Source organism: Dromiciops gliroides, chromosome X (assembly GCF_019393635.1).
Source record: "Dromiciops gliroides isolate mDroGli1 chromosome X, mDroGli1.pri, whole genome shotgun sequence".
Lineage (NCBI taxonomy): Eukaryota > Metazoa > Chordata > Mammalia > Microbiotheria > Microbiotheriidae > Dromiciops > Dromiciops gliroides.
In genome coordinates this window covers 10,382,348-10,409,931 of record NC_057867.1, presented here as the reverse complement: position 1 = coordinate 10,409,931, position 27,584 = coordinate 10,382,348, and the positions used below count along the sequence as shown (strand labels likewise).

At 43.1% G+C, this 27,584-nt stretch overlaps 1 protein-coding gene across 1 annotated transcript in view; it reads right to left on the bottom strand.

The window, feature by feature from the left end:
- Nucleotides 1-11,541: 11,541 nt before the first annotated feature.
- The window catches only part of IL13RA1 (interleukin 13 receptor subunit alpha 1), a 33,347-nt gene continuing 17,304 nt past the window's right edge, over nt 11,542-27,584 (bottom strand). The window contains exons 5-11 of the mRNA XM_043974773.1: nt 27,067-27,245; nt 25,941-26,083; nt 21,052-21,117; nt 20,662-20,794; nt 19,047-19,143; nt 18,074-18,158; nt 11,542-14,375 (exon numbers count right to left, since the gene is read on the bottom strand). Of these exons, the coding sequence (XP_043830708.1) occupies nt 14,274-14,375; nt 18,074-18,158; nt 19,047-19,143; nt 20,662-20,794; nt 21,052-21,117; nt 25,941-26,083; nt 27,067-27,245 (805 nt within the window). The 3' untranslated portion in view covers nt 11,542-14,273. The remainder of the gene's footprint in view (nt 14,376-18,073; nt 18,159-19,046; nt 19,144-20,661; nt 20,795-21,051; nt 21,118-25,940; nt 26,084-27,066; nt 27,246-27,584) is intronic.

Genomic DNA, 27,584 nt, shown 5'->3' with positions numbered 1-27,584 from the left:
AACATTATTCTGAGCAAGAATTTATAGGCTTCACCAGACTGCCAAAGGGGTCCATGACACAAAAGTAGGTGAAGAACCCCTGCTATAGAGCTCTCTTTTCATTTACAATATATTTTTCTATTCTTTTTATCTCTTGCTTCATTTCTTTCAGGAATTCTAGTTGACCTTGTGGATGGGTTGTTTTCCTTTGAAGCTTTGTTTATAAATGTTCTGAGTTATTTTCTTCTTCTGGTTTTGTGTCTTCCATGACCCTGCCTCCAAAATATCTATTATGGAAGTCCTTTTTTGTTTAATCATTCTTCCAGCCTAGGTAACACAGTGGATAGAGTGTTTGACATGTAGTCAGGAACACCCAGGAGTTCAAATCTAGCCTTAGACACTTATTAGCTGTATGATCTTGGGCAAGTCTCTTTATTTCTGTTTGCTTCAGTTTCCTCAGCTATAAAATGGGTATAATAACAGCACCTACCTCACAGTACTGTTGTATCAAATGAGTTAATGTTTAGGAAGTACTTGGCACAGAGCCTGGCATATAGTAGGTGTTTAATAAATGCTTGTTTTCTTTATTCTTCCATCTTTGCCAGTTTCCTTCAGTTAGATTTTAACTTATCTGAAGACTCTCTCCTTGTATGTTTAAGAAAGGGAACATCAAGCCAAGCGCCATATAATTATTTCTTGGGAAACAACTATTTGAGGTTCAAAGTCCTCTGTGTACACTTAAAATTATAGTTCATGGGGGCAGCTAGGTGGTGCTGCAGTGGATAAAGCACTGGCCCTGGATTCAGGAGGACCTGAGTTCAAATATGACCTCAGACACTTGACACTTACTACCTGCGTGATCCTGGGCAAGTCACTTAACCCTCAGTGCCCAGCCAAAAAAAAGAAAAGAATTATAGTTCATGAGCTCCCACCAATACATTTACAATAGACACAGCTTTCATTAAAGAAATAATCCAGGAAGTAAAACAGAGTTTTCCTTAAGAACAAGCTTTTTATTGTGATTACAAGTGAGAGAGACTGAATATAGAAATTTCCTCCCCATAGAGCAAATTTCACAATACACCACACACACACACACACACACACACACACACAGAGAAAGAGAATATTTTATTAGCTAGCCAAATTTGCAACTTGCAAAGGAATCAGGCACAGGAATATGAAAGTGAAAGGGACAGTTTCTTAGAACTGTTTACATTTTTGCCCTGATGAGCAAGGTTTTACAAATGCAAAAACAAAGGAGCTTCTTAAGCTCCTGAAAACATTTAGTTTCTAAGGCCATCTGTGGCCCCATCAAGGCCAAATCTTGATAATAACATTAGCTAGCATGTATATAATGCTTCAAGTTTCACAAAGCATCTTACAAATATCTCATTTGATCTTCACAACAATCTTTTACAGATGCAGAAACTGAGGCAGACAGAAGTTCAGTGACTTGGCCAGTGTCACACAACTAGGAAATGTCTGAGGCTGGATTTGAACTCAAAAAGTCCTGAGTCCATGTCCATTGCTCTATCCATTGTGCTACCTAAGCATCTTTTAAAGTCTTGTGGATCAATTTAGAATCAAAGCTCTTCCCAACCTTATCAGCTCAAGCCAGACATCTAATGGAAGAACAGAGTAACCAAATATCCTTCTCACAATACTGGGCCACACTCTCCCACAAGCATGAACAGTATCAGAAGGGACACTTATAGCGAACACATACGGCTTCGTGCCCACAAGAAGTATTGGCAGTGGTGGTGGCTGCTGCTGCTGGATTTGTAATGCATTTCTTACAGCACATTCCCCTAATGGACACTCCCTTAGTTTTATAGTTCTTTGCCACTGAAACAAGGGTCTAGATTTACACCAATGATAAAGAACTGTCTGCTGAGGTGGGAATCCCAGAAACCTTGGAGAGAACTAGCAATGTCCGGGAGTTTGTGATAGGGAAGGAGAAAGCAAGGCAAAATGTGACACCCACCCTTGATCTGGGGAGAGCAGAACTCCACTGAAAGGCTGGGTAGAAACCCATGGCCACAAATTCTATAGAAGCCATCTAGTTCAACCCTTCATTGGACAGACAGGTAAAGACTGCCTAAATTGGCACAGCTAAGTTGTAGTTGAGTTGGGATTAGAACCTAGGTCTTGGGGCGGCTAGGTGGCACAGTGGATAAAGCACCGGCCCTGGATTCAGGAGTACCTGAGTTCAAATCTGGCCTCAGACACTTGACACTTACTAGCTGTGTGACCCTGGGCAAGTCACTTAACCCCCATTGCCCCGCAAAAAAAAAAGAACCTAGGTCTTCTGCCCCAGCCTCCTCTTCCTAGACCTCTCTCAAGATCCTTAACTAAATAAGGCTATACTTTGTCATGTTTCGGCTTTTGAAAAACTGGCCCTTGATGCTCAACAAACGGTTATTTTAAAATGGAAGTGAGCCTGTTGCTCCTCAAAGGCCAAACCAAGCCAGCTTGAGTAACAACTCATTGACAGCTCAATTTGCTTTTTAACAAAAAAATTTCTCTGACGTTTTAGTGACCCACATTAAGGAAGTGGGTGAGCCAAGTCGCAAAGGAAACACACATGAAACTAGTTCCTTTCTTCACAATGATTTGAACACTATGTTTCTGCTGGTAAAAGCTATTGGCTTGAGGCCTGATTTACTCCAATCTGTCCTGGTCCTACTTACCTGCAAGTGATCTTTCTTAGTGCTGGTGCTTTCTCTCTGCTGATCATTTCCAATTCATCCTGTCTAGAGCTTGTTTGTACACAGTTGTTTCTATGTTGTTTTCCCCATTAGACTGGAAGCGCCTGTCTTTTTTTTTTTTTAAGTGAGGCAATTGGGGTTAAGTGACTTGCCCAGGGTCACACAGCTAGTAAGTGTTAAGTGTGTCTGAGGCCGGATTTGAACTCAGGTACTCCTGACTCCAGGGCCGGTGCTCCATCCACTGCACCACCTAGCTGCCCCCTGAGCTCCTTTTGCTTTTCTTCCCGTCCTCAGAGCTTAGCACAATGCCTGGCACATAGTAGGTGTTTAATAAATGCTCATTGATTTGGAGTCAGAAGAACTGGGTTTGAGTTCTGGCTCTGACATTTCCTAACTTCAGCAAGTCACTCGACCTTTTCTAAGCCTCAGTTTGCTCACCTCTGAAGTGGGGATAGTATTTGTACCATCTCCCCTACATGGGTACTGGAGGAAAGTGCTATTTTACATTATCTAACTGTGAGCCATAGGAATTAGAGTCTCTAACAAGCACATACATGTCCAGCTTCAAGAGGATGGTCCTTGATCATGAATGACCACTTGATATAAAATTAACTCCTCAGGCTTGTTTCATATTTTTCACTTGGTTTTCTCCTATTTATTTCATTTCAAAATAGCTGTTGAGGGGGCAGCTAGGTGGCGCAGTGGATAGAGCACTGACCCTGGAGTCAGGAGTACCTGAGTTCAAATCCGGCCTCAGACACTTGACACTTACTAGCAGTGTGACCCTGGGCAAGTCACTTAACCCTCATTGCCTCACTAAAACAAACAAACAAACAAAAACAAAATAGCTGTTGAAAGCTGAGTAGATGGTACTCCCTCCCCCCCTCCCCCCACTGACAGGGGTCCGTTCTTATCTTAAGGATGGGACAGGATCCCTAATCCACCTTCATTGTGTGTTAAAAGTTTGTATTCTTCAGAACTGGGATGATTTCTTTCAGGAAGATTGTATACTTTGATCATTCAGTTTCTTATCTTGAATGTCAAAATCAGGCTTTCTCTTTTCATAGATGTCTTACTATTCTCAGAAAAAATTCCTTAGGGAGGGCAGGCCATAGTGGGAGGCTCTGAGCACAGAAGCTGTAGCTGGAAGGACATTGGGATGCTAAAAGGCAGGAGCAGGTTTTTGTGCCTGGCTTAAGATGTGTTTGTGGAACTCATTGATTTCTTCCTTCTGATTAGGTACATCCTGATGACAATAGCATCTTTTTATTTTTATTTTATTTTTAAAATTTTTGTGGGGCAACAAGAGTTAAGTGACTTGTCCAGGGTCACACAGCTAGTAAGTGTCAAGTGTCTGAGGCCAGATTTGAACTCGGGTCCTCCTGAATCCAGGGCCGGTGCTCTATCCACTGCACCACCTAGCAGTCCCTCAAGCCCCCGACAATAGCATCTTATATTTTCATTCAAACGCTCTCTGCCACACTCCCCACATTTCCTTGTATGACTACATCTGCTTGATATATGGTGTGTCCCTCCCCTCTTGGCTGCCCCTCCCCATCCCTTTGCCCCTTCCTGCCACAGGCACATCTGCACATATGCGTTTTAACCTATTCTGGTTTTTAAAAATAACATCTAGCCTTCCACAGTCTTCCATATGGCAGTCATGAGGTTTAATCCACCCAAGTCTCAGCGATAACTGTTATGAGGTCAAATTTACCTCCTTGCTTTAGGATCTCTCCTCTCTCTTTTTTGGGATTTAAAAAATTGATTTAGTGTGTTTGACACATCTAAGGCCTTGAGTCTTATTTTCGGCTTCTTTCTTGGATAGTGTCAGTTGTGAACTTCTGGGTATGCAATAATATTCTATTATATTCCTGTGCCACAATTTGTTTAGCCACATTCCCTAAGCAATGGCCATCTATCTTGTTTCCAAGTCTTTACCATCATAAAAAGTGCTTTGTGTATATGGAAACTTTCTTTTGATCAGTAACATCCTTGGGGTATTAGCCCAGGGCTTGAATCTCTGGGTCACATATTTTTCCTACAGATAAGTGCTTTGCAAGCCTTGAAAGTTCTACATAAATGCTAGCTATTACTATCATCCCCATTTGACAGTTGATGAAACTGAAGCTTTAAAAAGTTAAGCAAGTGACTTATCTGAGGTCACACAGATCATACATCAGAACTCAGGTTGCAAAACCCCTGTCTCCTGACTCCAGCTCCCTCATTCTTTTCTTTGAAACAGGCTGCCTCCCGGTGTAGAGGTCAGAAATAAGATCAAACAATTAGAACTGGTATGGGCCTCAGAGGTCATCAAGTCTAAGTTTTTCATTTAAAAGATGAGAAAACTGAGGTTCAGGGAAGTGAAATAATTTTTGCTCAAGGTCACACAGAGAAGTGACCCAGGCCTCATCCCAATGCAGGTTCTCAGACTTCAAATACATTATTTTTCACTTTGAGCTTAATTCAGGGTAGCACGGATCTCAGTTCTAGATTACTGACCCTGTGGCAATCCCTATATAGCAAAGGCCAGTGGTATTTACCTTTTGGCTAGGTCACTGGGCTTTTCTGAAGAGAAAAAGTGGCAGGTAAGAGAATTTTGTTGTTGTTGCTGTTGTTGTGTCGTTTAAGGCATATCTGACTCTTCATAACCCCAAGGATACTGGAGTGGTTTGCCATTTCCTTCTCCAGTTCATTTTACATATGAGGAAACTGAGGCAAATAGGGTGAAGTGACTTGCCTAGTGTCATACAGCTAGTGAGTGTCTGAGACCAGATTTGAACTCATGAAGATGAGTCTTCCTGATTCTAAGCCCAGAGCTCTAACCACTGTCTCACTTAATTGCCCCAGGTTCAAATCATACCTCTGCCATTTGCTAGTTGTGTGGCCCTGGGGAAGCCACTGAATTGCCATGGCTACTCCTCTGCATTTACCTTTAATAGACTGAAATCTCAAACAAGGAAATGGATGTGAAATGGGTATGCCTTTTAGGACAGTGGTCCCAAGAAGTGCTCTCTTTTACTGCCTTGACTTCTACCTACCTTTGACACGTTACAGAAACATGTTCCAAGAGATCGATGCTGTCTGGCCCTGAGCCAGGTGCTCCTGCTGCTGTTGGATTTGAACAGTTTACAGGATTTACTGATTAACTTCAAGTTTACAAGAGTGTTCAGCAGGCAGCACGTAGGAGTATGTCCCAGTCTCCTGGCTTAGGGATGCCTGGGATTTCTGTGGTGGAGCTGAGCTCAAGCCACCAGGAAGGGTTGTTGTTGCCAAATAGTCCCCCGGCTTACTGCACTGCCCAGTCCTTGGCCCCTGCTCCCTCAGCTGTTGCAGTGAATAGACTGTCCCTGTAGGGGATTTTCTCACCAAGTACCTTCCTTGGTCTTTCAGGCAAGGCCCCTGGAAGAGGGGTAGTCTGTTGAGCCAGGAAGATTTCTCCATCAAAGGAGCCTTGGAGCCCTGCCCTCTTCTGCCTTTGTTGCTTAATCTGGTTTTTAGTAGAGTACTAGGGTGCCAAGGGCGCTGGATAAAGTCAGGGCACCTGGAGGCCAATGCCAGTGTGGCCCATTACTATCTATCTAGGTATTGGTCTCTTCCTCTCAAACAAGCTTTTTGCCCCAGACACCATGCTGAGGACTGGGGAGAAAAAGAAAAAGGCAAGACCCCCAGTCTCTGCCTCAAGAAGTTCACAGTGTGACGTGGGAGACAACAGGCAAACGGCTGCATACATACAAGACACAGACAGTAGATGGAAGGCCATCTCCAAGGGGAAGGCATTAGCAGATGGGGGAATGGGAAGGACTTCTATTAGCAGAAAGGACTGGAGCTGAATCCTGAATGAAGCTGTCAAGGTGAAGAAGCAGAGCATTTCAGACAGACCTGGGTGTTATATGCATTCCTGATTGCATAGTACACAGAGAGGACTGGGGTAAGAAGGTAGAAAGAGGTTAAGTTCAAAAGGGTTTATTAAAAATATTTTCTTTCCCCCACCAAATTACATGTAAAACCAATTTTTAACATTTGGTTATTTTTAAGTTTTGAGTTCTAAATTCTGTCCCTTTCTCCTTCCCCTCCCTCCTCCCTCCTCCCTGAGATGGTAAGCAATCTGATATAGGCTATACATGTGCAATCATGTAAAACATTTGCATATTAGTTATTTTGAGGAAGAAAAGGAAGGAAGAGAAAGGAAAAGGAAAGCCAGCTTTAGTCTGTATTCAGACACCATCAGTTCTTTCTTTCTTTCTTTTTTTTTTTTGCACAGGGCAATGACGGTTAAGTGACTTGCCTAGGGTCACACAGCTAGTAAGTGTCAAGTGTCTGAGGTCAAATTTGAACTCAGGTCCTCCTGAATCCAGGGCCAGTGCTTTATCCACTGCACCACCTAGCTGCCCTTATCAGTTCTTTCTCCAAAGGTGGATAGCATTTTTATATTATGAGTCCTTTTCAGACTGTCTTGGATCATTGTATTGCTGAGAATAGCTGAGTCATTCATTGTTGACCATCATATAATGTTGCTGTTACTGTATACAATGTTCTCCTGGTTCTACTCACTTCACTCTGCATCAGTTCATGTTATACCACAACTTATTCAGTCATTCCCCCCATTGATGGGCATCCCCTCAATTTTAGAAGGGTGTTCAAGGCCCAACAGAGAATTTTCTATTTGATCCTAGAGGTCAAACGAACCACTAGAGTTTGTTGAATTTGGTATTGGGGGTGGGGGTGGAGGGGTGCCATAATCTGACCTGTACCTTAGAAGATCATTTTAACAGCTGAAAGGAGGATAGGCTGGAGTGGGGAAAGGCAGGCAGACCCATCAGTAGGCAATTGCACTAGTCTACGTGTGAGGTGATGAGGGTCTTCAGCAGGGAGGTGGCAATGTCAGAGGACAGAAGGGGGTGGATATGAAAGATGCTTTAAAGGTAGAATCAACAGGACTCGACAACAAATTCGATCTGGGCAGGGAGAGTGAGTAAGGAGTCTAGGAGGGCTTCTAGGTTGTGGGCTTGGGTGATCGGAAGGATGATGGTACTCTTGAAAGGAATGGAAATTTCTAATAGGAAAGTTGGGAAGGGGGGCAGTGTTTTCAGAGAAAGATAGTTCAGTTTGGGGCATGTAAAATTTAAGATGTCTACAGGACATCCAGTTTGGGATGTCCAATAGACAGTTGGTGATTCAAGACTGGAGGTTGGGGGCAGCTAGGTGGCGCAGTGGATAGAGCACCAGCCCTGGATTCAGGAGGACCTGAGTTCAAATTCAGCCTCAGACACTTAACAATGACTAGCTGTGTAACCCCGGGCAAGTCACTTAACCCCAACTGCCCTAAAAAAAAAAGACTGGAGGTTAGGAGAGAGGTTAGGGCTGAGACTCATCAGTATAGACATGATCATTTGAATCTGTGGCAGCTCTTTCCACTTTGGGATGAACTGAATCGTTGGGGAGTTTTTCCTTACATCAGCATTAAATTTGTCCTCTTTTCCACCTGCACCCATTGGTTGCTCCTGGTTTTGCCTTCTGGGGCCAAGCAGAACCAGACTGATCCTTTTTCAATGGCAGCCCTTCCGGAAGGGTCGTCATGGAAGGCTCTCATTTAGCAACACCTTTGAGGAAGTAGGACAGATGTGGTTTGTGAAAGTGAAGAAGAGCAGGTTAGGTCCAGAGAATATAGGGTGACTCTAGGAGAGGCTAAGTCATCAACAATGTGGAGAAGATGGCTGGGGGTGACGGGAGGGCAAGGGGCAGCATCAAAGACAAATCTTCTATACTTGACAATTTCCTTCTCTGTTTTAAAAAAACTATTATAAATTTAACATCAAACACCATTACAGTCAAACAGTTCTGCTCATCCCCATCAGATTTCTTTGTCTATTCATTGGGTTGGGTGTTCTGGTTCTGCTATAGTGCTTGGCACATAGTAGGGGCATGATAAATACTTAGTGATTTTGACTGGTGTTTCACAAAGATCTCGCCAGGTTTTTATATTCTTGCTCCTTGTGTAGCTTAATAACATCACAGCATTCCATTAACATAGCAAACGTTCTTGGATGTGCTTCTAGAGGAAATGGAAATGGTGCCGAAGAAAACAAAGATGGGAAAAAAACAGATTAAATCAAGTCTTCACAGAAGAGGTCTGTGCCGACAGCCCCATAGTATTGAAGGTGGTGAGGGATAGCTTTTCAAGATATTTCAAGGCAGGGCAGATACTAAAGGATGGGTGGAGGAGGTGGGGGGGGGCGGGAATCTCAAGCCCAGTTAGAAAAAAAAGGGACAGAGAGGACAAGTAATTGCCAACCTGTGTCTCCTTTCATATATATAAAATTTCATTACAATACTCTACACTCACATTGAAGGTATCCTTAGTTAAGGCATTAACAAGGAACAGGCAGTTGTTAACAAGCAGTATTCCACAGTAGACTGAAAAATGTATTTAGGTGGCACAGTGGGTAGAGCATTGGACTTGGAGTCAGGAAGATATAAGTTCAAATCTTGCCTCTGACACTTATTAGCTGTATGACCCTTGGCAAATCACTTAACCTCATTGTAGCTCAGTTTCCTCATTTATAAAATGTCAATGATAATAGCACCTACCTCCAAGGATTATTGTGAAGATCAAATGAATTAATATAGGTAAAGTGCTTTGCAACCTTAAGTGCTATATAAACTATACAAGGTAACCATGACAACCCTGAAGTCATTAGTATCAAGTGAGGGATAAAACAGAGACACACTTGCTCATCGTTGTCCTAGAATATCTTCAGCCCAGGATCCAAGTTGAAGAGGGATTACCTAGAGATGGTCAGTGGTGTCAAACTCAAATAGAAACTGGGGGGAGGGGGAAAGTCACTAATCTGAACATAAGAATCCCTGCAGGCCACACATTAGTTTTAAAAAAAGTAATTTTAAATTAATTTTGTTATGTATTTCCCAATTACATTTTAATTTGGGAGTGTTGTGAGCTCTGGGCGACACCTTTTCTCCAAGTGATCCTCTTCGTGGATGACTTCTTATATGAGTCCCAGCATATTGTAGAGTCTCCTAAGAGCCATTACTACTTAATGGTAAAATGTTTGGGCTACTCATGCATTTAGGAAACACAAATAAGTGGATGAAGAATGCCTAACATCCAGATCATGATATTTAGTTGAATCAGCAACCTATAGAGCTTTCTATCACTACAATTATGTAGGGTCACTCCTCTCTCTCTCTCTCTCCAACCTTCCCTCTCATTCAGAGTGGGTTCCCGGAGGGGTAACTGCTACTTTGGGTTTTAGGAGTAACTCTGTGGTAGGCTACTTATAATTGCTGGAGTGGTTGGCCATTTCCTTCTCCAGCTCATTTGACAGATGAGGAAACTGAGGGAAACAGGGTGAAAAGACTTGGCCAGGGTCACACAGCTAGGAAGTATCTGAGACCAGATAGTGAACTTAGGAAGATGAGACTTCCTGACTCTAGGCCTGGGGCTCTATGCACCATGGTGCCCCCTAGCGCCCCTTTTCCAATTCTAGGTTACATCTTCTGTGCAAAGCTCAACAGAATGTTCAAATTGTTAATGCTTAAAAGTGGGGTGCTTGTATTTATTTCTCTTGTTTCCTTCACAACTGCTAATGAGCTTACAAAAGAACCAGATGTCAAAATCAACTATAAACAGTACATTTCTTTCCTCCCACAGCTGGGCTGGACCAAACATTTTTGTGGTGGCAGGATTTGTTTCCCACACATCCCATGTGTAGCCTCAAGGGTCCTTAGCTCCGTGTTTCCTGTCAGAACGGGCAGTCTATCCTGAGCTCGGTAATGAGTCATAAGAAATTGTAAGGAGTCCCCTCATTTAACATAGTGTTTTGGGGGAGTATTTTTACTAAAGCATAGAAGGGTGGTTGGAAACCATGAGAATGTGCAAACCAAAGAGGACAATTTGGCATCGGACATGACCTCTTTCTGGTTGTTTGGCCTCTAGGGATTATGGGGCAGTACCTTATGAGATACTACTAGCCTAAAATGAAATCTAAACAACCCAACACACTCCAGGAGTGCAAACTATTCGATCGTATATTCCAGAAACTGTGAAACCATAAAGTATTCTGCCAAGGCCTTCCCCTCTGTTGGAAGGGCCTCTACTCCAAAAGTTGACTTTTTTTCATCTAAAATCTAGCTGTCTAAGCTTTCAGAACCCATTTCCTCACCTAAAAAATGAGAACCCTACTTACATTCCTATGTCAGCCTGGATTTGAGGAAAGCATCCTGTAAACCAAAGAAACCTTTCCATTTCAACAAGTACTGGCTCAGTACCAAATACTTGGTCCCCCTATCCCCGATCCTAGCCCTCAGAAGCATAAACATTTTTACTTACCATGCTGTACATGGTTAGGATTGTATTTACACTCAATGAAGTTTAGACAGACACTTAAGCCACAAGATTTTAATGAGGCAGGGAGGTACCTTGGTCCCCTGGGAGAATGATGTAGGCATTCTTTGGCAAAAGCAAGAGTCTTCTTAAAAGTCCCAGCTGCTCAGATCCATCTTGGGCATGAAGCCTTTCTCGGCCCTTCCCTCCCCATCAAGACTGCCTTGTATTGAACTACTTTGTTTACATTCATTCACTTTACAGGTATGTGTTTAGTCCTTGCCGTCTCCCCCATTAGAATATAAGCTCAGTGCCAGAAGGGCTTGTTCCAGTGTCCTCACTTGTATCCTTGTCACCTAGCTCAGTGCCTATCACATAGTAGGTGCTTGGTAAATGCCTCTTGATGGATTCTCTCATATTTAAAGGTTTGCCTTTGGATTCCACCCTTCTCTGCCTTTCCATTCCTGTGACATTTTCCCGAAATAAGACCAAAGTGATAGCACTGAGTAGAGTCCAGATTTATTTTAAACTTTCAAAAGAGGTCAAACAAGATGATCTCCGATTTAAAGGAAAAAACTATTCAAAAAATAAAAATACAAGCGGCCCACTTAGTCTTTCAGTGTGCAGAATATTGAGACGTTTGTTGCTTGGGGAGAAGTTCTAGGTAGGAAAAGCATGGAATGGGAAGGGAAGCTCTCCACAGAGCATTCCACGGAGCCTCCCTGTGGATGCTTCAGGACAATTTCCCAAGTGTCCTGGGAATTGGTTTTCAGATAATCTTCAAATCTGTAGACCAGATTGATTTTCATCACTGCCAAGATGAGGTGGGAGTCTCTAATACATGCTTTCGGGCTAGGCTGTGAGCCAACATCAGCTATCCCCTGGCTAATCACAAGTTCCAAGGACACTTGTAGACACCAAAATATAACAGGCCTAAACCTCAACTGAAAGTAATTACTCCAAATTATAAGAGACACACCTAGAACACCTAGATTTGACTCTTATTCCTAAAGCGGAAAACAGATTCCTTACAGATAGAAGCAAGAGCACAAAGGAACATCAAGTCCAATCTTGCCTTGTCTTGCCATATTTCCTTGCCTTAATCTGGCCTTAGAAATGAACACACAGAGAAACCACTACAAATGTAACACTGCCACACAGCTCAACAGACAGGAGAACCAACGACATTGTCCTTTTCCATTGTCCACTCGTGCACCCTAGCCACGAGAGCTCCAAGAGCCAGATCTGATGCCCCTTCACCTCATTCCTTCCAGCTGTTATGGACAATACGGTGGTAGTGGTGGGGAAATATGGGAAAAGCAATTCAGAATGGCCTCCTTAAAACTACTGGGGAATGGAGGGAAAACATAAGATGGAAAAATCTCCGAGTCAATATGTGGGCTACTTGGCTGGCTGGTTGGTGAATCACACAAGGCACTCTACCTACCTACTCAAGCTAAGGCTAGGTAGTAGGGCTCCAAAGAGTTCTTAGGGCCAGCTTTGTGGACCATGAGAAAAACAAGTCTTTTTCCCCCCAAAGCAAAACAGCAAACTTCGGAGTAGACCTAACTCTTCAGTTAGAAAACATGCAGAAACATTTGAGGTTTAATATAAAAAATTGAATAACAAATATAGCCTTACAGATTAGGGTTAGGGTTAGGGTTAAAAAATCCCCCCAACAAAACCAAAACACACATGCCCTCTAAATATTTTCCAGCCTACCCATATTTACCTTAAGTCAGAGTGTAGGAGAAAGAGGAAAGAAAATGGGGGTGGGGATACCTGGTCTTCCCCAGCACTCCCTTGGTTTTTTTCTCAGTTTGATAATCTCCTATACTCTCTGTTGGGCAGGGGAGATCTTAGGAAACAGGGAAGAGGCTCAAAAGGGGAACAGGACAAGCAAGCTTCTGGCTTGGAATTGGAAAGGGCAAGTCTATAAAACGAAAGGAGAGATGATGCTGGGAAAATACAGCAATGAACAACAACAACAAAAAGCTCCCAGTAGATAATAGACTCTGAGGGCAGGGATTATGTCCCCAACTTTGTTTCTGGCCTCCACAATCCCTAGCACACTGTGGGGCACACCCAATAGATGTTAAATCACCCAACAGATATTCAATACTTGTTGACTGAGGGAAGGCAAAGCAACAGCTTGTGAGCCTGTGTGGTTCACCCATAAGACTACTGTAGTCACTGTGGCCTCTGCTGCACATCTTGCTTCTAGGAGTCATGGTGCCTTTTCAAATTTCCAATAGATTTGGTCTGATCTCATTTTGTTCAATTCTTTTTTTTCTTTTTTTTTCTGATCTCATTTTGGCTGCTGTCACTGCCAACATGGACTTCTAAAAGTTGGTATAGACTCAAAGGCAGGTAGATCACTGCAGCTCCATCAAAATGCACCCCTCTGCTTTAAATCATTGGTCAGCTGACACAAGCTCCTTAAAGGGCAGGCAGATGAAGAGGACACTGAAAGCTAGGAATTCTTTTTGTCCAGTATATACATATTGGCAGAGTTGTAACCTGAAGGGACCAACATCTCAATTGGACCCTCTACTTGGTCTGTAATAAGCCCATCTCTTACTGGAAGATTGCAATAAAACCATCTCAGAATTAGAAAAAGGAAAAATACCAATGAAGCCCAAATGAAGCAAATGAAAGTTTTTCATCCTGGTAGGATTATCACGTCCCACTTTTCATCAAAGCAACCTTAGGACAGGCACTGAAGGGCACTTGTGATTCTGGCTTATCATGGGTCATGAAAGGCAACAAACTTCTGAGAAGGATAAAAATTGGAAGTATATCAGCTCACCAATTTTTCTCGATGAAAGTAAATATTCTCTAGTTACTCTCCTACATTAAAACTTAACACCAAAACCAAAACCAAAACACACTGCCATCTGGTGCTGACTGGTGAAAGAGAAACCAGCACAAGTTTGAATGTGCAATCCTTAATGCCAACTTTTTTTGGAGGGGGGGGGGGGCTGGGTAGGCTTCCAAAGAAAGTGGTTTCTCCCAATATTAAATTTTGTAACCGTCACAAAATCTTGTCGTTTTTGCTTCCATAGGAATGGCCCATTCCTCTCCCTGGATTTTAGGTGCATGACTTGTGAACCTGAAACTGATAACCTGCCCCTTCTGAACTAGCTGGCCCAAGGTTCAGTTTTCACTGAATGATTTTCACGGTAACTAATGGAGGATGGGAGAAATTTCCTGGCAGTCACATGTGACATCCAAATAAATTATTCACTTTGTTGAGACGTTTTCTTCAGATTTTCAACCAGCACCACTGAGTCAGTTTCTTCTTTAATTTGCTTTTCATAGATGTCATACTTTTTCCAGTGCTGGAGGGAGGGGAAAAAAGAGATAATTACTTCTAAGTGACGTCCTTTCCCTGGGCACTCATTGTCAAAGCTTATTTTTGGTTTTGCGTGCATGGAAAACATGTGTGCCTTTTTCCTTGACCTAAGAAACTTTCATCTATTTGGAAAGTTAAGGAAACAGAATGATCTGGAATTAACATTAAGGGAGAAAAAGGCATGAGACTGTTTTATGTTGGTAAATATATTATCCTGAGGGATAAACACAATGGAAATTTTCCCAAGATGTGAGCTAAGTCTCATGCAAAAGTGGCGCCTTTTCCCTTCAACTAGTTTACTTGGTCATTAACCCTTTTTTCCTGTTTCTTTTTGAAATGTGATCCCCCAGCTCTAGAAAGGTGATTCATCTCATGGAATCATGGGCAAGAGAGCTGAAAGGGGTCTCAGAAGGCATCTAGTCCAGCAAGTTCTTTTTTGAGAGTCCTAGGATGGGAAGTGACAAATCCTAAGGCCACATAGGTAGTGATAGAGCTAGGATTCAAACCCAGATCCTTTGACTCCTGTGCTCTTTTCACTGTTCAAAAAGCTAGCTGAGGCAAATGGCACCTCTAGGTATCCCTATTCAATTGAAAAATTGTGGCATGAGGGGCAGCTAGGTGGTGCAGTGGATAGAGCACCAGCCCTGGATTCAGGAGGACCTGAGTTCAAATCTGGCCTCAGACACTTAACACTTACTAGATGTGTGACCCTGGGCAAGTCACTTAACCCCAATTGCCTCACACACAAAAATGTGGCATGAAGCAAACAGCACCACCTGGAGCCTTCTAGTTAAAGGACCAAAAGCAATTCCTGATAACGGTGGCCCCAACATCAGGCAGTCCCATCTCACAGGATCTGCCAACAGTGATTTTGATTTTAAGCCTCCATTATGCTCAGGTCATTTCCTGTCTAGTGGTTCTCACTTTCCCTAAGTGAAGATTTCCAGGTGAGAAAAGGGGACAGAGAAGAAGAGATGAGAGGGAAATGGAGAAGAGAGAGTAGCAATGGCTTAGGTGGAGTGGGAACAGATGCTCCAAGTTAATCATGGATAAGACAAGCCCCAAGCTAGTTTCCGGACTGCAAAGGTGATCAGAGGGCTCTGTCTTGACATATAGTAGCTGGAAAACATTACAAAAAAAAGATAAAACTCTCATCCATTATCTTCTGTCTAAATGAAAAGTCCTGGGGGCAGCTAGGTGGCACAGTGGATAAAGCACCGGCCCTGGATTCAGGAGGACCTGAGTTCAAATCCTGCCTCAGACACTTGATACTTACTTACTAGCTGTGTGACCCTGGGCAAGTCACTTAACCCTCATTGCCACGCAAAAAATAAACAAACAATCAAAAAATGACAAGTCCTTCAAAATTGTATCTTCATCAGATTCTAGTAATTAGAATCCAAACTTACCTGTGTTTACTTGGTATACTCTCATTTGGAATGTCCACAAATTACAGTATTAATTTGTTCACAGATTATAGTATTAATCAAATTTCCTCTTTTACCTCCCAATTAGATGGAAAGATTAGGCAGGTCTTATATAAAATTGTACCCAGGCAGCCAAATAGCTGCTGCCAGCCCAAGTTTCACACTGAGTATTTCTTTGTGGAGCATAACCATGCAAGGCTTTTGATTCTTTGGTTCTGAAACTGAGAACTACTTGTTAATTCAATCTTAAAATTATATGTGTAAACAAACAAAAATAAATTGGTGGGGTTACCAGCATACAACCTAATCCTTCAAGAAGCTGTTGTGATTTAGTCACTTCAATCGTGTCTGACTCTTCACAACCCCATTGCTGAATCGGTTTGCCATTTCCTTCTCCAGCTCATTTTATGGATGAGGAAACTGAGACAAACAGGTCAAGTGACTTGCCCAGGGTCAAACTGGTAGTATCTGAAGCCATATTTGAACTCAGGAAGATGAGTCTTCCTGATTTCAGGTCCAGTGCTCTATCCACTGTTGTACCACCTAGCTGCCCCAAGAAGCTACCACACAGAATTTAGAGCAGGGCTTCCTTACCCTTTTTTGTGTACAGGAGCCCTTTGGTCATCACCTGGGGAAGCCTATGGGCCCCTTCTCAGAACACTGGCTTTAAATGCTAAACTGAAAGGCAGAGGATTACAAAGGAAACCAAACGTATTGCAATACAGTGATCAAATATTTAAAAACAAACCAACCAAAAACCAAGGTCCCAGAGTGCCATTAAGAACCCCTGATTGAAATAAAGAGCAACAGCCTGATGGCTAAAATACACCAGATGGTTAAAAGGCATCTCTGTGTGTGCCTTATTATAAGTGTTTTTCATTAAAGTGGAAGGCTGGCTTTCAGAACTGTGATAACGGCGGCAACATGCTGAAATATCAAACTTCAGTTTATGATGGCTCAGAAGGTCAGAAATCTCACTAGGGAGGAGAATCTCTTGCTATGAATTTACCGCTCAAGTTAATATGGCCTTTGTGTGCCTAAGGTTTAGTCACAGCCAGTTGTTTGCACATTGAAGCCAATCACTGCAGGTGAAACAGTGGCATTTTCCTGTCTTTAAAAATTAAGCAATCATCCGAAGGTCCTTTGTTATTTGTAACCCCAGAAAAGGCAGTTTTCAAAACTGGTCATCTTGACTTGGCACAAAACAAGAAAGCCACAAATGGATACCAAGGAGTGAAGATGGACTGATTTTTCATCAGCAAGTATCAATTACGATGAAAAGGAGAAAATCCCCTAACAGACAGCAGTCCACTTAATCACGAAGGGGCAGAGAGAAATTCAGTTGGACAATATTTGAACAAGGACCCTTGCCAAACTTACTCCAGGGGTAAACAAAACACAATCAAACACTGGAAGCTTTAGAGACAAATATGATGCAAACTGCCAGTGTTTGACCATGCCCAGAGTAGTTAAAGAAAATTGCCCATTGGCAGAATACTAGACCAGAGAGAAGCCTGGGCTGGGAGTCAGGAGGCCTTGGTTCTATCCCAGATTGTCCACAAATCAGGGAAGTCTGGCCCAACCTAGCTGGAGTACTCCATTTCCCAAGGCTCCCTGGGTGGTCAACTGCCTGTTATTTACCCAAACACTCATCACTGTCCTTGTGCTCTCTCCTCCTCCCCCCACTCCCCAGATTTTCCCATAGAGCCAATCTAGAAACCAAATGATGGTGACCACGGGTAGGGAGGCCTACACAGAAGGCTTGCCTTACAGAAGAGTCTGTCGGTTTACAAGCATTTATTTATTTATTTATTTATTTGGCGGGGCAATGAGGGTTAGGTGACTTGCCCAGGGTCATACCGCTAGTAAGTGTCAAGTGTCTGAGGCCAGATTTGAACTCAGGTCCTCCTGAATCCAGGGCTGGTGCTCTATCTGCTGTGCTACCTAGCTGCACCCTCCCTTTTTTTTGATTTTTGGTTTTACAAATATTTATTAAGTACTTACTATGTGCCAGGCACTGAGCTAAGTGCTGAAAGAGACTCTTCTTCCCTTCTCCATTCTTAGTGAAAATATACTGCCTAGTAATTGAGGGGTGAAATCAAGGCCACGGATGTGAAATTAACACAGGATCTTGTGGGCTGCTGAAAAGGTTTTGCCAAGATCAAGGTGCTATATTTTAATTAAACTCCCCTTTGAGCCATTTAGATTTGAAACAGTCAAAAATAATTCATTCTAACTTCAAACCATCAATGCTTACCAGGGTGTCATCATTCTGGTCTCCAAACATCTCTTTAAAAATCTTCCCAGGGTCAGGAATTGGAGGAAAAATAATGATTTTCAGTCTTAAAGAAAAAAAAGAGAGAAACAAGCATTTTGGGTGAAGAGTTCTAATAAAAGACTGTTGTTGTTCAGCTGTTTCAGTCATGTCTAACTCTGTGACCCCATTTGGGGTTTTCTTGGCCATTTCCTTCTCCAGCTCATTTTACAGATGAGGAAACTGAGGCAAACAGGGTGAAGTGGCTTGCCCAGGGTCTCACAGTTGGTAAGTGTTTGAGGTCAGATGTGAACTCAGGAAGCTGAGTCTTCCTGACTCCAGGTCTAGCCTCTAGCCACTGAGCCACCTAGTCGCCTATAATAAAAGATTACTTAGCTTATATATAGTTGTCTCTGAAGAGGTGAACCTAAATAAATGGTTCTCTAGTAATGACGTTGATTCGGTGTAATTACTTGAAGTAAGCTATAGGAAATCAATGTCCTAAGAGTTTCAAGTTCTGTATGTGTGTGTGGAGAGGGTGGGAGACCCCAAAAGAAGAGCAGGCATAAGCAGGAGATCTCCAAGGATTGATTTTTACCTCTTGCCTTAAAGGTATTCTTCAGGTCAGACATACCAGCAGGGACTGCCGACTGAGTGACTTGAAGAAGACTGCTCCAGGAAAGGAATACATTACTCCTTAATTTTGTATTTCCTTTTCCTATTTCTAAATCACAATGCTATTCTTAATTAGGATACAATTTTGGTTCTATACCAGCTCAATAATCCTATGTCATCCTTAAATATTTGTTACTGTAGCCTTTGTTGGCATTGGGCCTGGCCTTCTGGTCCAATCCAACAGCACAATTTGATGTTGTGAGTTGTGACTCTGGCACAGATGGGCCCTGTGTGGGATTCTGGTCACTTAACCTCTCTCTAGTTTTCATTCTTGGATATATAGCTGTGGCAGCTCTTTTACCTCTTTAAATATAGCAGCAGGAGAAGAGTAGAGATGGAGATAGCGACTGGGATGGAGAGTAATGTGACGGTATAAAATGTAGAGTCGGACTTCTGGCCTGGAAAAGAAAATGTACACAAAAGACTGCGAGTCAAAGAGTAAAAACATTCTGGAGACAAATTGCTGCTTGGGTCTGGCCTCTCAGTTAGACAGGCAGGCAGGCAAGAAGGGTGCCTCTGTGATATATTTCCTAGCCATGGGGAAAGTTGCTTCAACTTTTCTGGTCTGTGTTCTTATTTCTCAAAGACAATTCTTTCCCATCTTTCCCAAGGTTGTATTTAGCCTTAAATGGGAGATCCAGGAGAGCATTACCTGCATGACAAAGTGCTATATTCTTCTCACCTATGGTGGGTAACTAGCTGTATCTGACAATCAATCACAGAACCCAAAGAACTGAAGACAAGGAGAGACATGTTTGGGGTTTTGTTTCTTTTATAAGAGGGTTCAGTAGAGGATTTCATCAAATAGTAAGTTTGCCCAGATACATTTTCTCTTGGGCGAGGGCAGGGGTACACTTCAAGATGCCTGAGTATGAAGGACTACCTAGGCCCAGGTAGGGACATCCATGGGGTAGTATGAGGGCTCTGAGTAGCCTGCAGGGAGGAGAGTGAGACATCCATTAAGAAGGAGGCTATCCTTTATATTGATTCAGTCATCTCACCAACATGTATTAAGAACCGACTATGTGCAGAGCACTGTGCTAGAAGTTGTAGAAGACCTGGTTCCTCCCCTCATAGAGGCTATATAGTCTTCTATGGAGCTAAGACACAAATACAATACAGAAAACAAAGAGCTAGAAAGTGAAGTGTGAGGCAGGAATTCATTACTGACGGAGACAGTGGGAGAAGTGGGAGTCAATCAACAAATGTTGGCCCACTATGGGCCCGGCTCTGGGGATACAAAGACAAAAGTAAAACAGGTCCTGCCCTCAGGGAGTTTCCATTCTACTGGAGGAGACAACATGTACACAAACAGGTAGGCATAGCCATATGTGTGTGTGTCTGTATATATATATGACAAAAATTAGATTCAAAGTATGTGTGTGTGTGTGGGGGGTAAAGATAGACAGGAGGAGGGCCCCGGGCCATGCTAGCAGCTGGGGGCACAGACCAGAAAAGGCCTCCTGCAGAAAGTGGTCCTTGAGCTGTCTTGAAAGAAACCAGAGATTCCATGAGGTTAAGGTGAGGAAAGCATGCATTCTAGGCATGAGGCACAGTTAGTGGAAAGACAAGGAGATGGGAGATGGATGGTTTCATGTGAGGAATGGCAAGAAGGCCAGTGTGGCAGGACTGTGGAGTATGTCGAGTGAAGTCATTTGTAAAAAGGCTGGAAAGCTAGGACAGCATCAGACCGTGAAGTGCTTTCAAGTGCCAAAGAAAGAGGGGCATTAGAAAAATCTCTTGGGCAGCAGTGTGGGTAAACTGGAGTGGGGAGAGACTTGAGGTGGGGTAATAAATTCAGGTGGGCACCAGGGGAAGGGGGCTTGGATGAAGGCCGAGCTTGTGTGAGTCTTGTCAGGGGGGAGTCATTCCTTATTTCCACATCCCAAAGCTTTGCCATATAACCACTGTCTTACCTATGGTTTTCTCTGGACTCCAGGCACTCCAGAGGTTATCATCTTCAAAGCAATACTTACTGGCTTTGGCTCTCACTCTGACCGTGTACAAAGCTTCACGGTTAACATGCTCGATCACGAGACAATTTTTATGCTAAAATCGAAAATCAAAGCAGATGTCAGGGAAAGGCATCATTTCACTGTTACCTATTTACAAGCAGAACATTTTCACATTAGTAAAACACATTTCAATTCAAGCTCTTATTTTGACTTTTAGAGGCAGAAATAAAGACAATTGGTAATCATGAGCTGGATAAAATGAGCCTCATTTTGTGGTGTTTTAGAGAAAAAACCCAATGTCCCCAAATTTGTGACATTCAGAACAAATGAAATAATGCAGAATTTACTGACCTTGGAATTTCTTGGAAGCTCCTGAGGCGTTTGTGAGATGTGGCATTTGTTTTTAGACTCTTCAACCTTGAAAATATTAAAAGTGGCTGTGAGGCCATTAGAACCTTTCAGGGTTCATGATCTAAACCTCCCTGGTTATAACACATGAGAACTGAAGTCAAAGGGGAGGGAGGGAGAGAGAAAGAGAAAGAGGAGGAGAAGGGTGCACCTCAAAGTTGCACCACAGAGTTGAAGTTGCTTCCTATTAAACACACAGCGCATCATCAGTGTAATGCTAGCAAGAGATCCCAAAATACAAGCAAAATTCAGAGAGAAGACCTTGGAAGGTTTATTTCACATGTGGCCCAGTAGAATCTGCAGAAAGGTTTAAAGAACCAAAATATAGGGGAGAGGGGGCAGCTAGGTGGCCCTGGATTCAGGAAGAACTGAGTTCAAATCTGGCCTCAGACACTTGACACGTACTAGCTGTGTGACCCTGGGTAAGTCACTTAACCCACATTGCCCCACCAAAAAAAAATATAGGGGAGGCACAGATAGGTTGTTTTGGATTAAATGGTTTTTTTTGTTTGTTTTTAGGTTATACATGTGTAGTTATGCAAAACATTTCTATACTAGTCATATTGTGAAAGAAAACAGACAAAAATCCTCAAGAAAAATAAAATTAAAAAAATTGCTTCAATCTGTATTCAGACACTATCAATTCTTTCTCTGGGGATGGATAGCATTCTTCAGTTTTGGATTAAATGCTGAGAAAAGGCTATTGTCAGAATTAATAGTCATCAGACAAAATTCCTAAATGTTGATGGGCTAGCCTATCAATAGTAAGCAGGGAAAAGGCAGCTCCTTCAGCTCTTTTGCTAATTCTCAGACAATTTCAGACCAGAGGACAGGATATAAATACCCATGGTATCTATAGGCAGGGATTATTTGCATGTGAGGTGTCAAATACATGGAGTACAGCCTGAACCAGATAAAAATGTTATGGGGAAATTAATAGCCAACTAAATAAAAATATAGTAAAACTGGTATAGTGTTGCTATTGGTTTTCTAAGTCAATATGCACCCAATCAGGATCCTTCTGTACAGGTTAGTGGAGCCTGTTTCTATTTGAGTTTGATCCTCCTGGTCTACATGCAGGGAATAATCTGTAGGGGTAAGAGTATCCTATACCACAGAGATTGCTAAACCCCGATGCTGAGGTTTTTGTGGGGACAGGAGGGGTATTATTATTTTTTTTGGTGAGGCAATTGGGGTTAAGTGACTTGTCCCGGGTCACACATCTAGTAATTATTAAGTGTCTGAGGCCACATTTGAACTCAGGTCCTCCTGAATCCAGGGCCGGTGCTCTATACACTGTGCCACCTAACTGCCCCTTAGGAGGGGTATTATTTAAGGAGATTTTCTTTCCTTTTTTTTCAGGACTACATTTTTGTTTTTATTTTGACCTTGACAGACATCAACATATGTGAACATTTCCATGTATAAAGAAGGGGTCTTCTGAAACTGTAAATGCCTAATACATATAGGTTGTTTTTAAAAAGTATGTAATAGGGGGCAGCTGGGTGGCGCAGTAGATAAAGCACTGGCCTTGGATTCAGAAGGACCTGAGTTCAAATCCAGCCTCAGACACTTGACACTTACTAGCTGTGTGACCCTGGGCAAGTCATTTAACCCTCATTGCCCTGCAAAAAAAATAAAAAGTATATAATAGATTCAACATTTAGTTCCAAAGCTGCCCTACTTGTCCATGTCTCCCTCTGAATTCCCTTTGCTTCTCTTCTGTGAATTTAAAAAAGGCTCCATTGATGCTCTTTTCTTCTCCTCTTTTATTTTTGTTGGGGCAGTAGAGGGTAACACTATCACTTTCCCTTCCAATTCCTCACCCCTCACTCAAAATCTCCCTTGTGACAAATAAGCTGAGTCAAGCAAAACCAAAGGGCCTGTTGGCCATAACAGAAAGTGTGCATTTCACTCTGCACCTCTGCCTGTCCCCCTTTCTCCCAAGATGCTTGATGTTACTTTTTCACCATCAGGGTTGGTCCTGTGACTTAAGATGTATATGCCCTATTCAGAGGAGTAAGACATTAAGTCGTATCTGTTCTTTACGTTTTTACTCACCCTATTCTCCATTTCTTGAGAACCATTCTTATACGTGGGATGGGTGGAAAGAACATGAAGGAACTTAGCATCTGGGGAGGGAGGCTTAGGGCTGCCTGTGGGCCTGATACTATGATGCTGGCCTGACTTCCTACTCCTATGGACACTAAACAAAGCACTGACCAATGCCCATGAACTAACGCCCCCCACCACAAAGGAACTGAAAGAGGAAAATTCTAACAAACAAAACTAGAAATTAGAACACAGCAACTGATAGGGTCGTTTGGGAGAGGAAGCAGCTGGCGAACATTTGCTAAAGACAGAATGTCAAGCATTTACACCAGTTACTCAAAAGTATAAACATAACATTTGAAAAAGCCAAGATAAATGACTATTCTAAATTAAGCTGTTAAGCTCAATAGCATGTATATTCTCTTCAGCTCAGACTATAACCTGAGGGGAAGGGAACAAGCATTTCCGATGTACCAGACACTTTCCAAATAATCATGTCATTTGAGATGCTATCATTCCCCCCCCCCATTTTACAACTGAGGAAACTGAGGCAGACAGAGGTTAAATGACTTGCCCAGGGTCACAGAAGCTAGTCAGTGTCTGAGGCTGGATTTGAACACAGGTCTTCCTGATTCCAGGCTCAGTATTCTGTTCACTGTGGTGCCCTCTGACTGCCTCCAGGAGGGAAGGGAGGATGCCATAGTCATCTTGGCACTGGGTCTCAGTGGAAAGGAAACCTTAGGGGTGGGGCGAGGTGAAAGGAGGCCTAGACTTATAAGACAAGCTCAGTGACTGGAGGCAAATCAGCGACTCTCTGAGCCTGGGTTTTCTCGAATGCTTTTGCATGGGATTGGGGGTGGGGGAGTGAGGAAGAGAAATCAAAACAATTCCCACTGAATACAGGGCTTTGATTTGTATAGAGCACTTTCCTTGCAGCCATCATAAAACATTATATTATTATTCTTCCGATTTTGCAGATGAAAAAATTGGGCTCGAGGATATCTAAACTCTGAGGCTCCAAGAGGCTTCCTGATGCCCAAGTGCTCATCTCACTCCACCAGGCAGACATTCACTGCACTCCCGCATCCTGTGGCAGAAGGCCACAGAATTTCAGAGCCGAAAGGGGCCTTAGAAATCATCTAACCCAACCACGTGACTTTGTACAGGGGGGAGCCAAGGCTCAAAGAGTTGGTAAGTGGCTTCTCAGAGGAAGCAGTGGGCCTCACCTTTGGGCCCATGTCCTCCAATCCAAATCCCATACCCTTTCCACTATATTATGCACTTTTGTACACTGCAAAGCGCCCTTCCAAAGGGAGCCAAGACAAAGAAGTGGGAGACAAGGCCCTCTCCTAGATGCTTACAATATGTGATACAGTCAAGTCAGCACAAGGCCCAACTTTGGCTGGGGGTGGGGTAGTGGAGGGGGTGGTCTAGACATGCAATTTCATCTCTGAAGGAAACTCCTGTTATGGAAATTCCTTCTGCACCTAGAAGGTTAAGTGATTTGCCCAAGGTCGTATAGATTGCAGGTTCCGGCTTCAGGACTTGAACCCGGGTCTTCCTAACTTCAAGGCCAATCTTCTATCTTCTATGTAGTGCAATCTCTCAAGGCAGAACATAAAGTCCCCCAAATGAATTGCAGAAGAGTTCAGAAGGGGTCAGAGGAAGGAGCTCTCCATGAAGGCTAAAAATAATCAGGGAAATGTATGATTTCCCCAAACTCTCACTAAGTACAAAAACCTCACTGTCAAGATCCTTTGCCTTGGGATCCCCCCTACCCCTTAGCCCCCATCTTATTTCTGGATAATGCTAACGATTGTGATGCGAACCCTGCTTATGTTGCAGCTCATTTACAAACAGATGGAGCCATCTGGGAGCTCAGGCCATCTGTCGCCCTGTTAGCACTTGCATGCTGTCAAGTTTACTTGCTCTCCTGTAAACCTTGTTTCCAACGGCTCTGACAATGAGCTGTAATAAATATACCACCCAATGCCAGCAAGAGGCCGTGCTTGTTACAAGGTACATTGAGAAGGGAAAGGGGAGCAAACATTACGTGCCTACTACGTGTCAGGCATTGGTCTAAACCCTTGACAAATCTCAGTTGAGGAAACTGAAGCAAAAAGGTTGAATGACCGGCCTAAGGTCACACAGTATCTGAGGTAGGACTTGAACTCAGGTCTTCTGGACTCCAGGCCCAGTGCTCTATTCCTTGTGTCACTTAGCTGATGGATCAAATATGAGGAATTACTCAGTTCCCAGCAGTCTCTTCAATTCAAACATGACATTTATTAAGCACCTACTTGATATGAGGACTGGGGAGACAAAGACACAGGTGGAGTAATCCTTGTCCTTAGCCTCCATTCCTGAGAGGAGAGGAGAACAAATGTCTTTCCTATACTGGAGTTTCGACAAATATTTGCTGAAGTGAAATGGAGCTGGTCCACCAAGGTTACTCTTGGCAGCGCTCCCCGGGACATATCTAGTGCCCTTCTGATAAGATTACAAAGAGAAGAGAAGCTCATTGGAAGCCATTGAAGTCCATAAATACTACCGTATTTGATTGCTTAATGTCACCCAACTAAAGAAGTCTGAACTGTCTGCCCTCTATTCTTACAAGCACCAAACCTTCCTTCAAACAAGCCTTTCTGGTCATATTCCCATAAAGCACCAAAGCAGAGTGGAACACTGAGCGGCATTTTTATTCATGTTATCATGATCCAAAAGGAAACGCAAGCTTAAAAAGTGCTCAAGCAGCATCGATGATACCCCAACCAACTCACTTTGTGTTTCTTTGGCTTGCTGTCATTGACTTCCACCTGGTAAACTAAGCAATTGCTCTCAAAGTTTTCTGGACTTTCCCACTCCACGTACAGGCTGTCGTTCTGGAAGGAGAGGGCCGTTATGACAGGGTGATCAGGTTTCACTGCAGTGGAGAAATGAAATCAAGAATACAGAGTAACTCCAGGTTTCATCGAGGCTCAGGGTACACATACATGGGCAGGACATCGATGCCTACTGGCTCCCATCCCTTTTTGTACTGAGATTGTCTGAAAAACTATACATGTGGTGCCCCTCTGCTCCAATGTGGCCCATGTGATGGAAGGCTGTAGAGAAAGAGGCTCACAATTGTCACACAGTCATGCTAATGATTAGCCAAAGAACCGGATTAACATATCAGTAAAGTGCTGTTTGAATTTAGTCCATGGGGGCGGCTAGGTGGCGAAGTGGATAAAGCACTGGCCCTGGATTCAGGAGGACCTGAGTTCAAATCTGACCTCAGACACTTGACCCTGGACAAGTCACTTCATCAAGCCCGAGTGTCTCACTAGTTATTGGTGAGCAACCTTCAGGTAAGAGAACACAACTGGAAGCTATTAGTAGCCAGAGACTTTCTTTTGTCTTACCATTAATACCCACGGAAAGACAAAGCTGACTTGGGCTTTGAGCCAGTGTGGCGCCCCATCTGGCTGAGCAGCACTTTCAAATCTAAGATCTTGGACTGGGCCACCTTTGGCTCCTTCACGGGTATTTGGGGATGAGCAGTAGGAGGTGACTGTCTGCTCCTGCCATGCAGCTTTCCTTGCTCAAGTGCATCGGCCCCCACTCTACTGGCCATCATCTAACTGGGCCTTGGGTTTCCTATTCAAAGAGAGTTCAGCGTATCCTGAACCTTTTCAGCTTGTGTTCAGTGACATACATGCTCAGTATGTGATCATGTGGCAGATAGAGATGATCCCCCGTCCACGACATCCCCTCAACCTTCCCACATGACAAGGATCTACTAAAAAGTGGGTTACAGAAGTCCGCCCCACCTGTCACTAGAGGAAGCCAATTCTTATGTCAGGAATGAAATGAAGACATCTGAGCAAAAATTCTTTTCTCTGATTATCAAGAAGTGTCACTTACCAGAATTTAACAAAGTGATATTATAGGAGGGTCTAATTGCTCCGGCTGTGTCTGCGACCATTATTTGAATTTTTTCAGAACCTGAAACATTTCCTTTAAGCAGCTCAAAAGAACACCCAATGAGTTGACCCTCCAAATAGTAGTTTGTACACTGAAGACTTTTTTCCAGAGTGCTGTACCTACAAGGTAGAGAAATGGAAACAACCCATTCTATAAAGTGTTTAAATGATATTTCAAAACCTAGGGCAGAATGAAGTTTAGATACATGTGCTATGAGAAAGGCAGAGTTTAAACTTGTTTTTAGAAGGAGCTTCCATTTACATTCTGGGAAGGAAAACGACTCCACTACAATCTCCAGGGGAAAGTGAAGAGAGTCAGACTCTGCCCAAGGTACAGGAGTTCCCTACCTTAGGAAATAACTCCCCCCCTTTCCATCTACTCCGTCCCTAGGGATTAACAAGCTGTCTTCTCCATTAGACTGGGAGCTCCCTGACGTCAAGGGCAGGTCCTCGGCACAG